Source organism: Hypanus sabinus, chromosome 1 (genome assembly GCF_030144855.1).
Source record: "Hypanus sabinus isolate sHypSab1 chromosome 1, sHypSab1.hap1, whole genome shotgun sequence".
NCBI lineage: Eukaryota > Metazoa > Chordata > Chondrichthyes > Myliobatiformes > Dasyatidae > Hypanus > Hypanus sabinus.
In genome coordinates this window covers 169953327-169968246 of record NC_082706.1, presented here as the reverse complement: position 1 = coordinate 169968246, position 14920 = coordinate 169953327, and the positions used below count along the sequence as shown (strand labels likewise).

Below are 14920 nucleotides of genomic sequence, written 5' to 3'. Positions count from 1 at the left end.
GGAACTTCTTTACTCAGAGAGTGGTACCTGTGTGGACCGAGCTTCCAGTAGAAGTGGTAGAGGCAGGTTTGATATTGTCATTTAAAAAAAAATTGGATAGGTATATGGACAGGAAAGGAATGGAGGGTTATGGGCTGAGTGCAGGTGGGTGGGACTAGGTGAGAGTAAGTGTTTAGCACGGACTAGAAGGGCCAAGATGGCCTGTTTCTGTGCTGTAATTGTTATATGGTTATGTGGTTATATGGTTATTGTGGCACCATTCAACCACATTTTCAATCTCTTTCCTAAATGCCAATTCATCACTGCCTTTGATTCGGCCAATGACATTGGTGACAAAATATAAGACTGAAGATTGTTAATGTAATTTCCAGGACACAAATGTGACAAGGAGCAAAATAACTGTTGCTCCACATCTGATGCAGCACAAAAAAACTCAATAAGATAATGCATTAAACAGTAATAAAAGAACCACAATACATACTAAATACATAAAATAACATATACTTAGATTGATTGTATGTCCGTAAGGTGACACTTGGCACAGGATTGTCTCTCATAAGTTGACTGACAGGAAATGATAAAGTTATGGTGGTTGGGAGTGTGGAGGGGTGGGTTATGGGTGGAAGTGTTGATCAGCCTTACTGTTTGAGGAAGGTATTTGCTTTTGAACTTGAGTATGGCATTGGAGCTGTGCATGGCCTCACAATGACAAGCATAAACTGAGTAGTGCAGAGGGCTAAGCACACAGCTTTCTGGTGCACCTGTGATCATGGTGATTGTGGAGATGTTGTTGCCAATCCATAATGACTGGGGACTGCAACTAAAGAAATCGAGGATCCAGTTGCACATGGAGTTATCAAGGCCTAGATTTTGGAGATTATTGATTAGTTTTGAGGGGATCGTAGTATTGAATGCTGAGCTGTAGTTTTTTATAAAACTTTATTTTAATACTCCATGGTTAACTCAGGTGAAATGCATTCTGTTCTGGACTAATGCTTCTGAGTTTCCCCTTCACCAGCTTTGGGCTGACTGTCTTGCCACTGGGGTTCTCCTCACTCTTTAAAAATCATCTTGCATTTGCAATCCATCACTCTTCGGGGATCTCTTTCAGATTTAAGTGACTGGGAAATTGTATTCAGATTCTTTTCAATTCTCCTCAGCAACCTAACACGTATTGTATCCGGACCATCCGGACCAAACGACATATCTGCCCATACTACAAGAGAACATAAGTTGCAAGCTTTTCATCTAAGTATTATAATATTACGACATTATATGTGGTACATCAATGTGCCAAAATTACTTAAAAATTATTATCACTTTGAAACTTTCTTTCCATGTATTTGTCAAAATGCTTTTTAATCATTGTGATTGTCCTCACATCTGTGGTTTCCTTTGGCAGCCTGCTCCATATACACACTACTCTCTGTGTGAAAATGTTGCCCCTTGAATCTCTTTTAAATCTTTCCCCACTTACCTAAAATCAGTGTGTTGCTTGAATTTCCAGCATCTGCAGATTTCCTCAAGTTTGCGTTTTCAAAATCTGTGTCCTCTAGTTTTAGGCTTCCATACCCTGGGGAAACGACTGGCCACCCACCTTACCCACACCCTTATGTATCTTTGTGAGGTTAACCCTCAGCCTCCAATGCCACAGGGAAAGAAACATAGATACATAAAAAACCTACAGCACAATACAGGCCCTTCAGCACAGAATGCTGCGCTAGAAATTACCCATAATCCTCTATTTTTCCAAGCTCCATGTACCTATCCAGGAGTCTCTTGAAAGACCCTATCATATCTAAGTCCACCACAGTCACTGGCAGCCCATTCCACAAACTCACCACTCTCTGTGTAAAGAACTTAACCCTGACATCTCCTCTAGTCCCAACCTGTCCAGCCTCTCCATATAACTGAAGCCATCCAGCCTGCTAACATCCTCATGAATCTTTCCTGCATCCTAACCTGCTTAATGGCATCCTTCCTAAAGCTGGGCAACCAGAAAGAGTCAGAGTTGTAATGCTGTCAAACATAGGTGATAGTAAATCTAAAATTAAATGACCTGATATGGTGCTTATTGCCATATAGCTATCATATAAGACCTTACTCCCCTAAGTTCCACTTAGCTGTGGCACTATTTCCTGATGAAACTGGAGTACCAGGCAATCCTTTAGCTTCAGGGAGCAGGTTGTGAAGGGGAGAGTTTCATTAAAACAAAATAAACGTAGCACATTTATCCTTTGGCCAATGAGTCTCAATATTGCTGACTACAATGCCATCCATTCTTAAGTCAACCCCTCTATCCCCAAGCCCCAAGCACATCAGATTCTTCAAATACTTTAATCTTTGCCTCCCATTCCTTCTTTAAACTAGGCATATTGCCTAACACGGACTTTAGATATGAAGAATGTCTTGCAAAAGCTGCCGTCTTATTCCGCTTTAACAAAGTGGGTAATTTTCGGCGCCAAATTTCTTTTAACAAGAATATCAGTTTGCTTTGGTCCTGACTTTGAAATGCAAGACCAGCAGCCAATGAAGGATTTTAGATTCCCGGTGTGTTTCAGACAATTTGCTGGCAAAAACATGACAAATTTTAAGACATCTTTGCAGCCCAACTTTACAGGCAGTGGAGACCTTTTTACTGTCTCATGGGATTACAAAAGCAAAATACATTTGTATCTAAATATGACTTATATGTGTTCTAAATAAATGCAAAGTGTTTGCCCAGTTGTCCTTGATTGAATGCCTGTCTCAATTATGTTCTAAACGGCAGATTTTGTTATCAACTTCCACTCAGTAAAGAGGTCACATGTGCACAGCAATCTTGGTTAATCTGTTCAAAGGTCCTCATAGTCCCTCTGCTGACCTCAGCATCTTAATGTTCCCTATTTTGTTTATGTATCAATTAAAATTCACCAGCCAAGGAAGCTCAAGACTACTGAGTGACAGCAAGGAAATGCTCATCACCCCTTCAAGGGAATGTTATAGAGTGAAGGGCTCTGAGACATGCAGGATTACTTCCAGAATCTGGGTATTAGTTTGGGGACGGGGGTCAGATCTCCTGGGCTTCAAGTAACATATAATTTTCATCGCACTCATCATTAAAATATAGAAGTTTTCTTTTACTGTTTGGGCAAACTGAATCTCTTAACCTCACAATTCTATTCAAGGAACTGCAGCCCTGTAAATAGAAACAAAATCTGCTTGGTTTCAGGACATTAGTAAAGCTACTGAAACAGAAATTTGACTGCAATACATTTAAAATCAACTGTAAATAACTTTTTGTCAACTTTAAATTGTTATAAAAATCATACAGTTTGGTTGGTTGCCTCCAAGGTCATGGGCTTAAGACAGGAATCAAGCTGTATAATTCAAGCATGAACAATGGATTAGCTGGCACAGTTCTGTGTATAACTGACATCTTTGTTTTGAATTGAATTGTTAATTTATCGAAGGAGTCTACATCAACGTTTTCGGGCTATTTAAGTAAATTTATTGTTTGGTTTAGAAAATTAGATTTAAATTTCAAAAGCTCTGGTCAGTCATTGTCACTCCCACAAAGAACTTCGTAAAATGTATTCCAGTGATTATTAAAATTTCCCTTTTTCTTTTGAAAAGATGGAAATATAATTGCCATTATAAATATTGATTTATGCCATTATAAACAGTGATTTAAGTGCTTCTTTATCTATTGATATACACGATGCAATAGTCAAAATCTGAAAGAAAGACCCTGCTACCTTCCACTGAAGAGTAGCAGGTAAGTGCGGAACAAAACAATTAACATCTTTATATTCTCTCCCTACTTTTTACCATTGGCATCCTAAAGATTGTCTAAATATTAATTCTGGTAACACAAAAGTCAAAGGGAGACAGCACTCACCTTGAAAGTAATCTAAAATACAAACTGCAAAAAAAAATGGATAAGAATTGGAAATAAAATTTTAGATAGCATCTTCACAGGAAGGTCAATGAACAACATACAGCAATTTGGGTAAATAATAGGAGAACTAAAATACATAAGTTTTGAAAAATATTTTGAGCAAGATGATGTGCGGTTTTGAAGCGATGTCTGAACTTGGAAAAAATATATTATTCAGATTCAGATTCAAATCTACTTATCACATATACATCAAAATATGCACCATCTGCAAAATGCAACATGCACCATTTGCATTAATAACCAGCACACCTAAGGACGTGCGGGAGACAGACCACAAGTGTTGCCATGCAGTCTAGATAAGGAATAGCAAGATAAGGAATTGGGGATGGGGAGATGTTGAAGAAGCAAGGTAAAAAATGCTTGGAAAGAAAATTTGAGACTGAAAGGATGCTGAATAAATATACTAATTTTCAGATTTTTCCATATTGCTATAAAGAATTAGAACAAAATTACTTATTGGTGGACTACTTTTTATATGAAGACTTCAAACAGAGTTGTCCAAAGTATTTTTTTTCCCTTGTAGCCCTGGCTTGTGACTCTCTCCATGAAAGTGGATGAGAAAATTGGGTTCTCTATCCTTTGGATCAACGAGCCCCTTAAAATGCCTGGGATTGTCTTTGCAATACAAGTGTACAGTTCAAATGGAAAGCAAAGTTAGAAAATGTGAAAAACACTCATGGGGTAAGGTTGTATAGGTGGAAAGAGAAATAGAATTCACGTCTCAGGTCAATGACCTTACATCACGACAGGGCAAAGTTAAAATAACAATTTCAGATAACTAGATTTTTCAGTTTGCATTAGAACTGTCCGGTATTGTTAACTTATTTTTTTTTCTATCTTTGAAGATACTGTTTAATCTGTTGGAAGGCCAAAGATAAAGGTATTACAATCCTTTTGGTTGCCTGGAAAGGTGCCACTAAAAATGAAGGGAGACTTGGTGTATGTGGAAGAGTGAACAAGGTTGTCACAGAAAGAAGGATCCCCTTGAAATGACAAAAGACAGGGAGTGGAAAAAGTGTGTCCAACGGTAGCATCGGAATTCTCTACCTCAGAGTTCTACAGAAACTCAGTCGATATTTATGTATATTCAAAACCGAGATCCAGAGGCTTCCATATGTTAAGGTGATAAAGAAATATGGGTTTAGATTAGGAAAATAGTGGTGATGTAAAAGATCAACCATGATCTAGTTGAATGGTTGAACATGCTTGAGGGGCTGTTTGTTTTCCTTCCTGTTATCAGATACTTACATTATTTTGCATCATCGATCTATAAATGAAAAGAGACTGGTAAAGGAGAGAAACAATAAAATAGTGTTGAAGTATAAGAAGAGGTTAAAAATTTGGACCTACCTAGACAGGCTTGCTTCTGGATCTACATCAGACCATCCTACTTACAAAAAGACTTGAAAATATACAGTTAACTTCAGATTATGAAGTCAAAGTAAGTGCTTTGCTGATTAGATGCCAAAATGACCACTTTTGCTCTCTAATGGGGCAGAAATGCAATTTTTGAGGCCACACAATAATTTTTTTTATTAAATTTTAGAAATTACAAAGAATAAATGTAATAGTAAAATAGTAAGAAAGATAATATTAACCCTCCCACCTCCCCTTAACCCTCCCCCCCTTAACCCTTGTCAAAAGAAACAAAAGAAAGAAGAGAAAGATTGCCTGGATATCGGAGGATCCCCACATTCTCCATGGAGTTCAAAATAATTTTGATATTTATTTTTTACTTTCCCCAATTACTATAATTTTAACTTCAAAGGACCTATGTATTTAATCCTATCTTTTGTAAGTATGGGAGCCAAATTTTCAAAAATATATCATATTCATTTCTTAAATTATACATAATTTTTTCAAATGGAATACAACTATGTACTTCATTATTCCAACGATCCATAGTTAAATATAAATCAGATTTCCAACTAACTGCGATAACTTTTTTGGCTACTGCCAATGCAATTTTTATAATTTTTTTCTGATACTTGTTCAATTTAAGTTTCAGTATTGTCCCTTCAATGTCTCCTAATAAAAATAATAGTGGACTATGTGGGAGTTGTACTCCAGTAATTTGTTCCAATAAAAGTCTTAAATTTATCCAAAACGATTGAATTTTAAAACAAGACCGAGTAGAATGTAAAAAGGTACCAATTTCTTGATTACATTGAAAACATTGGTCAGACATATTTGAATTTAATCTATTTATTTTCTGCGGTGTTATATATAATTGATGTAAAAAATTATATTGTATTAATCTAAGTCGAACATTTATTGTACTTCTCATACTATCAAAACATAATCTTGACCAGTTTTTCCCATCAATTCAAATCAGATTCCCATTTTTGTCTTGATCTATGAATTCCTAATTTAATTATTTCCTTTTGAATCAAATTATACATACAAGATGTAATTTTTTTTAATACTTCCTTTCTGAATCAATATTTCTATTTCACTAGGTTTTGGCATCAACATTGACTACTTTTGCTCTCTAATGGGGCAGAAATGCAATTTTTGAGGCCACACAATAATTTTTAATGATATCACTTTATCTCTAACCTTTGTTTCTAAAATAATTTGGATTACTGCTGTTGTTGACCATTATTGTCATTAAGTCAGCACTAATTCCATGATTACTAGATTTATTAATTATTTTTATTACTCCTGAAATTATAACCTGATTGGAAGCAAATTCCTGAATTTTATTAGCAAGAATAAAGCAGAATATGCTTATTTTTTAATCAAAGAGCCCTACAATCAGATTTGGCTTTATCTCCAAATTCAATAGCATTCTATTACATACCTTCGCTGCTTTCCACACAGGGACATTGATGTGACATCATTCAAGTGCTGCCACCTATGGATTCTCATTCAGAATCAATTAATACTTTCAGCAAAGGAAGGGTGATGAACAATGTATATTTTTTTATTTAATTAACTCAACTAGAATCAACTTTTTCATTAAGTTTGCAGAACTTGTATTTTAAGCATAATGTTCAATTGGTAGCAAAGAGGCAGACTTGCATCCTTAAAGGTCCTTTTTCTTGTTAGCTATTAGGACAAAGGGCATTAGAAGAAATAAATGACTTTGAAGATTTTTTTTAATGGATATAGTAGTATTTACAATTTAACTGCTGTAAGATAACATCAAATACTAGAATAGTGAAAAGTACAAACAAGAGAAAATCTGCAGATGCTGGAAATCCAAACAACACACACTAAATGCTGCAGGAACTGTGTAAAAGAGTATGGTCGACATTTCAGGCCATGACCGTTCACCAGGACTGGAGGAAAGAAAAGATGAGGAATCAGAGTTAGAGGTGGGAGAGGGGAGGAAGAAGCACAAAGTGTTTACTGAACAGTATGCAATGGATATTTACGTAATTCAGCATCGCTAATTATGAGGTTGATGAAATAACAAAGGCAGTCTAGGTTAGAGGAACAGGCATCAGATAATATTATCTTCAGATAACTTCATATTATCTGCTGTAAAGATCTAAAAACTCATCAGATGATTTGCAAATGACAAGGTATAGACGTAATCTAAGATGAGGATTCACATGGTGAGTCCTAAATTAACCCTCCAGGACTAATTTTGTAGAGTCTAAGTTGTCTCCAAGCTTTCTAGCATATCAGTTATCATTTGAAGACTGTGGATAAAGAAACTAAACATGGCATTTCCTGAGAGGCTGTAACCCATTTCATCATACTCTTAGTCCTGGGAAGTTGCTCAATATATAAACAATCCAGGAGTAGTTGTATTTCTTTGCCCGTTTTAATCCTACAGCATTTTGGACCTGAGCAAAGTTCCTCTTTCAAACTGTAGAGGATCACTTCTGCAAAAGTGATATTAACACAGATATCATAGCTAGACTTTAAAAGAAAACTTCTTAGCTCTTTCAGACAGAGAAAAATCCCTTCATTGCAGACACCACCTTATTGTATTGATTTGAAATAATGAAAGTTTGACATGATGAAGAAAAGTATTATCTGATGATTTACACATCTTCAGGTCATTGAGAGCACTTCACAATCAATAATGTACATCTTGATGTATGCTTTCTCTTTTATTAGAATCAGAATCAGGTTTAAAATCGCCCGCATATGTCATAAAATGTGTTAACTTTGCGGCAGCAAATATATAATAAAAAAGAAAGAACTGTGAATTACAGAACATGTGTGTATACATATGAAATTGTTAAATTAAGTAAGTAGTGTAAAAATAGAAATTTAAAAAGTAGTGAGGTAGTGTTTACGGATTAAATGTCCATCCAGAAATCGGATGGCAGAGGAGAAGAAGCTGTTCCTGAATCATTCAGTGCGTCATCTTCATCCTTCTTGATAGTAGCAATGAAGAGTTCAAGAGCGTCATGGGGTCCTTAATAACGGACACCACCTTTTTGAGGCATCGCTCCTTGAAGATGTCCTGGATACTATTGGAGGCTAATGCCCATGAGAGTTTACAACTCTATGCAAATAATTTTGATCCTGTGCAGTAGACCCCACACCACCCATACCAGATGGTGATGTAGCCACTCAGAATGCTCTCCAGGGTACATTGGTTGAAATCCACTTATGCCTATCCCTAAATGCTCTCTTAAAAGGTGGAAGTGAACCTATGCTATTGGGAAGCAATTTCCAAGAACAACAGCAATGTTTCGAAGTCAGTATGTTATATGACTTGGCAGGGACTTGCAGTTGATGCTTTCATATACATGCTGACCACCTTCTTAGTGGGAGAGGATGAAGACTTGCATTCTTTAGCTGTTCTACATTGTAAATAGCAACTGCAGTAAGTTGGTGATGGGATAAAATTATAAAATTAAAATTATATGAGCGATGGTGTTACAATTGATCCAGCTGATTTTACCTGGATGGTGCTAAGATTCTTTGGTGTTATTGGAAGTGCCATTTTTTCTAAGCAAGTGAAGATTGTGGTTGGTAGAAAGGTTTTGAGAGTCAGAAGGTGGGTTACTCAGAACAGGATATCCAGTACCTGACCTGGAAGTTGGCAACATTGAGCTCAATGATGTTAATACCATTCAATGCCAAAACTTGGTGTTGAATACTTTTTACTGTAGATATGCTTACTTCAATGATACGAATGTTATCTTTTACATATTAATCACACCCGAATGAAGGTTTTGCTCTATTATCTGCTTCTCTATTCCTCACTGCAGTTATTCGAGAGAAGGATAACATCGTTTGGTTTACCATTAAGTAACAATGATTGATTTTTAGGACAAATGGTACAAGATTGGTCAACATCTGTTGCTGCACTCTGTTAAAGAAATCAGAATCAGAATCAGGTTTAATATCATATATAATAATTCACAAACTATGAATTGCAGTAAGTAATATATGTATAAAAGGGATTCTTTAATGAACTCTCTGAATGGTGGATATAATGTCATCAGAATTAATATAAGGACATTTGCACTCCAAACAAATATAAGTGATTTCCTTTATTATTACATGGTATGGCAATGGAGAGTAGCCGAAGACAACTACTACATACGTGGAATGGATTCAAGTGTAAAAGCTCCTTGTAGTTTTGTGCTTCTCTGCCATGTAATATGTATTTCAAACCTCATTTAGACTTTGAAATAGAATCCGGGCACAAGATCTCAGTAAAGGCAGAGAACTTCAAACTAGTTGCATTCGTATAAAATATTAAAGGATTAAATCTAGAATTTAACTATAATGGCACTAGGATTGTAAAAGTACAGCTCCAATCAGAATAAAAATCAGGTTTATTATTACTGAAAAATATCATGAAATTTATTGTTTTGTAGCATCAGAAAAGTACAATTTCTCCTTCATGAAATGTACTTAAACTGAAACATCTCCAATTTTAAGGCTTTCCCATGGCCAATGACAGTTCTGTCCGTCAAACTTTGATTCTACTTTATCCAGCAAGGTCTCTCAGCCATTTGAAAATTACTCTTTTTCAACTAAGATTATTTTTTTCTTTATTTTTTGTTTATTTAATTATGTAGTGTCAGCTCAGCTGTTCCTGTCAATATTCCCTCCTTTTTTTTACAGCTGCATGAGCCAACCATTACTCTGAGCAGGAAGTTTTTAAACAGCCTGAGAACTGTGTGCACTTCGTCAAGTGTCAGTCTGAATACTCACATTGACAGTTCAGAAACAAATTCTTCCCTTCTGTAATCAGATTTCTGCATGGTCTATCAACCCATGAATCTCATTATTCCTTCTAGCTATTTAATTATGCTTGTAATTTATAGTAATTGCACTGCACTGCAATTAAGTTGTGTCATGTAAGTCAGTGATAATAAACCCATTTCTGATTCTGTACAGCTCTGGGTGCCATACTGCCAGAATGATGTGCAGCAATAAGAAGAACACAGAAGAGATTTACCAGGATCCAACAAACAATCTACACGAGCAACACAAGTCAAATAGCAACTGAATTGTTTCAGACTCTGGCGTTGGGTCTTGATCTGAAATTGACCATTCCTATTCCCCAACAAATGCTGTTTGACTCAAGAGTGATCCTCCAGCAGACTGTTGCCCCAGATACAAGCATTTGCGATCTCTGTGTTTCAAAGATAAGGTATTGCCTATAAGGATAAGTTATAATTAATAAGTAATATTATGAGTTAAGGCTAAGTTTGTTTATAAGGATAGGTTAATAAATAGCTATTAAATTACATTATTTTCATTATTATCATTGATATAATTGAAATTACCTCCTCAAAAGTCCCTCCAATTTTATGTTTGATTTGGCCTTTAAATTTAGCTAACTGATGCTTTGCATTTTGAGCTTTGGTACTGAAGATTCTAATCCAACTCTAGAATTACATTCTGCTGGTTAAGGGAAATGAATTTGGCACTGATGTTTCACCACAGGAACAGACTAATATGTATTATGTCTAGTTTGTAGGTATTAAGGAAAAGCTGTCAACACTGCCATCCCACCCCTAACCCAAACCCACACTTAAACACACATTACCTAATCTGGCTTTCACTAGGAGTTGCTCCTATGTCTTGTGGCTAGTTCTGGATAGGTTAAGACAGCTCTTGATGGACAACATCTCAGCCAATTAAATAATCTAATAGTGTGGAGGGTCGGTCTATTAATTTTAATACGAAGTACGAAGCATGCGTTCTTTTCAGTTACATTGCATACCTGCTGTTACAGGGCCAGCTGGAAAATGAGAAATGGTTAATGACTTTCTAATGGCCCAGTTTTGAGCCGGGCAGTGTCTCCGTACAATCAACGTCATTGAGGGGAAAGGGAACCCCGAATCAGAGTCTGAATCAAACCGTAATTGAGGGCATGTCACATGACAGAAAAGGCAAAATGTTATCAACAACGTGATTTGTATTTCACCATAAATCTCCGACGTTTCCATAATCACTGCATATTTTTAACTAATCCCTGTAGTACCTTAATGCAACTGGGAAAGAGGAACACTGGAGGAGCATTGCAATGAACCGTATGCCTACCTCATGATCTGTACTATTTAAGTGGGTATTCTATAGCTTTAAATGTTAGGATATACCCGAGTTTACTCTAAGTTTCAAGAACTCCTCCCCACCCCATTACCGTGTGGTGAAGTAAACTATACAGTATCCTAATTGGTTAAAGGATAAAAGTTATCTGTACTCTTTGTGGGATAACCATTTTTCCAGGCCTATTAACCCGTAACGTTCGCGATGTTGACAAACTTCAGTAGATGACTGGCGATTTTAACCATCGGACCTTCACGTCCGGCCTGTTTGAAGAGGATTTACTTTTAACCAGAACAACTCAATTGAGGGAAGTCAGGGGAAATGTTCTGACCTTTGCAACTCTGTTCGCCCTCTTAACAGTAATCAAAACGTTTCAGAAATATAGGTTAATGGATTGCTCAGATCCTGTAAACTAGTACAGAAATACACCTCTCTGAATTCCTGGAAGATTTGGTTAACAGAATGACGCATTGGGCAAAACAAGGATATTCAATTTACTTGCTAATAATTTATAGTTAGTAGTTCTGTGGTCTTTTTCCTCGAAATCATACCGAGTTTCAACTTGTCATTGCGAGGAAACGTTGATTTTCTATCTACATATACTGTAACCGGTATTGTAACCGGATTACTGTAACACGATGAAGGATTTACTGGGTTACGAATGCAGAGTTTGATTTTATAGTGTTCAAAACTTTATTAGCTAAAAGTGCAAAAAAGAAAAATACAAACCATTCTCATTTCAATAAGAAATTAAATATTTACATAATGATTGCTGAAGCAATTCTCGTCCAGTACAAACTGCGGGACGCTGCTTGTGACAGATTGGTTCTACAGATTTTCCCCCATTATTAGAAAATAAATTCCAGGTGAAGAAAATACAAAGTTAAGGTCATTGTGGTGTTGCTCAAACAAACCCAAACCCCGCCGTGTTTATCTGAAGCACAAAGTGAAAAGTTAGTTTAAATATGCAATCTTAAATAATTTTTTTATCAGGCAACATTTTCCAAGACACCCTGAGGTCAAGTAAGAGTTTTAAAGCATTTTGGTTTTAATACTGGTCGATAGTTTTGCACAGTTCTTTTGCGAGTCCATTATGCCGAGGTGAAATTGGAGTAATACATGGCACTGCTGGCATCGGAAAGGACGGAGGAAATCAGATTGTTCTCTGCTGAAGTGAGTCCGTTCGGATTTGCCTCGGGCGCATTGTAGGCGAGTCCTGCCAGGTCAGGTCGTGCGACCGACGTGAGGTATTGCTCGAATTCATTGCTATCTACTTCCGCCACCAGATCAGCCTGGCTGAGATGATCCAGGTTGTCCACACGGTGCGGTTCAGGGGGTGGAGAGAGTTGCCCAACATGCATATTCAGGGGCCGCTGGCCGTTTGACGAGCACATCTGGCTGTAGTACATTGCTACCATGTTATGGCAAGGACTGAACATCCCGTGGAAACCGCCGTCGTGTCCCATCTGATCATCCTGGGAAACTCCCAGCTCAGCTCTCTGCCGACCGAAAAGGGCGGCTTGGTTTTCCTGGGTAGTGTAGTCGGGGTGCTGTTGGTGGGGATGGTATCCAGTGCTGTTCCCATAAGGCATTATTTGGCAATCTTCTTGCAACGGTGCAGGGAAGAATACAGAACTTGCCTCTAAAACGTCCAAAGGAGAAGTCTCAGGGGTTGGCAAGCCGAAAGTCTCCATACCGGCTGCCATGGCTTGGGCTTCCCTGTAGTGGCTGAGGTGCGGGATCTGGCTCTGAATGCAGTAGCCGGTGTCGTGGTACGACATATTCATGCTTTGGTTACAAACGCGCCCGTCGTTGCTCAGCTGCTGCTCAGAGATGCTGTGCATCAGCAAGCCCGTGTCCACCCGCTTGATTCTCTTAATCTGTTTCCTCCGCCTAGGCCGGTATTTGTAGTTGGGATGTTCTTTCATGTGCTGCACCCGAAGTCTCTCAGCCTCCTCCACAAAGGGGCGTTTCTCAGTCAAGGAGAGGCCTCTCCACGACTTACCTGCGGATGCAGAATAAAAGAACTGTTACCTTCTATGATCGAATGCCTATCTCCCTCTAAGTGAATAATTGTTTTAATGTATGCGGTGTGTTTGAAACAAGTACCTTTCATTTCTGGATGCTTGTCTTTAAAGCTGCGAGCTTTGACAGATGGCGTTGTTTAATGAAGTACATGGATATTATTCACGAAAAGGCAGCAGCTCAATATAACTGCTGAGATTCCGCCACCCACCCCGCGGTAGTACTTACCCAGCATCTTGCTGAGCTCGGCATTGTGGAGGTCCGGGTTTTGTTGCGCCAGTCTTTTGCGCTCGTCCTTTGCCCAGACCATGAAGGCATTCATCGGCCGACGAATGCGGCTCTCAGACTTGGAACGGTTGCCGGGATTGCTCGCTTGATCGGCAGCGCCAGCGACTTTGGTATCTACGAGAGAACTCATAGGTTCAACCCACTGACAGGATCCCATCGTCGGCAACATTCCGGTCATGTTGCAGCTACCCTGAACCTGGTCGTCACTAGCGTAACCAGCATCAGGGCTGCTCATTCCTGATGGAGTAGAGGAACCAGGAACCACGTTAAAATTGGGTTGACTGCTTTCCCTTCTCAGTGATTGAGCGGATAGGGAACGACTGGGCGGTGAATTCGCTCGGCTCTGGAGCACACGCACACTTCTCTCACTGTCTCAAATTTTGGTTGAAAATTTCGACAAACAGGCCTGATAAATAAAATAACGACCAATGAAAAGCCACAGGGCGGGGCTTTTCCGGGAAAGGCTCTAAGAGGCGGAACTTCAACTCCCACATGCAGCGTTAGCTCCTCCTTTCGTTATGTGCCAAATCCCGAAACTAATCTTCTGACTTCTGGTACTTCTTGCAGAAGATTACATCTACAATGTAGAGATTCCCAATTCTTTTGAAGTCTATTTTAATCTTTTTTTTTACCAAAGAGTGTGTATCCATACCTGTCTAAATCAAATAAATACAATAAAAATAAACTCGCAGACTGTTACTGAATCTCAGTTTGCCCGTGAATTGGAACTTCTTTAGATAGGTCTGGTCAAGGATCGCCGCAAAGTTGATTCTTGATTTATTTGGGAAATGTGTGCAGCGGCTCAATCGAAGCAAATGCACACTACGTTCACAGTCGCATTGACTAGTTGTGCACGGATATAGGTGACATTGACGGTGCCGACACTTATCGCTCATCTGCAATTGCTCCTAAACTGAGGAGGCAATTGAGAGTCAAAACTATTGGCGACCTGCAGTCCTAAATAGTTAACTCGGCAAGAGCGGTAGATTTCCTGCCATGAAAGACATGAACAAACCTGACGGGTTTTACGACAAACCGGTAATTTCTTGCTTAACGTTCCCGAGAACATGAGAAAGGGAAAGTCAGAAATTGGCCATTCGGCCATTTGTGTCTTCCGCCATGGCTGATATTATTTACTGTGCTAATGCCATAATCTTACAATATTCATAATCCTATAATGTTCTATTT

General features: G+C 38.2%; 1 protein-coding gene across 1 annotated transcript; it reads right to left on the bottom strand.

The window, feature by feature from the left end:
- Positions 1–12094: 12094 nt before the first annotated feature.
- On the bottom strand, positions 12095–14121 carry LOC132381838 (transcription factor Sox-17-alpha-A-like). The gene is made up of 2 exons (XM_059951500.1): positions 13673–14121; positions 12095–13424 (listed from the first exon to the last, which is right to left on the bottom strand). The coding sequence occupies exons 1-2, from the start codon at positions 13965–13967 to the stop codon at positions 12511–12513; spliced, it is 1209 nt and encodes a 402-aa protein (XP_059807483.1). The 5' UTR covers positions 13968–14121; the 3' UTR covers positions 12095–12510.
- Between the last annotated feature and the right edge of the window lie 799 nt (positions 14122–14920).

Coding starts and splice junctions, on each gene's coding strand:
- LOC132381838 (XM_059951500.1), bottom strand. CDS start 13,967: ATGAGCAGCCCTGATGCTGGTTACGCTAGTGACGACCAGGTTCAGGGT. Junction 13,425..13,672: donor CGAGCTCAGCAAGATGCTGG/GTAAGTACTACC, acceptor CTGCATCCGCAG/GTAAGTCGTGGAGAGGCCTC.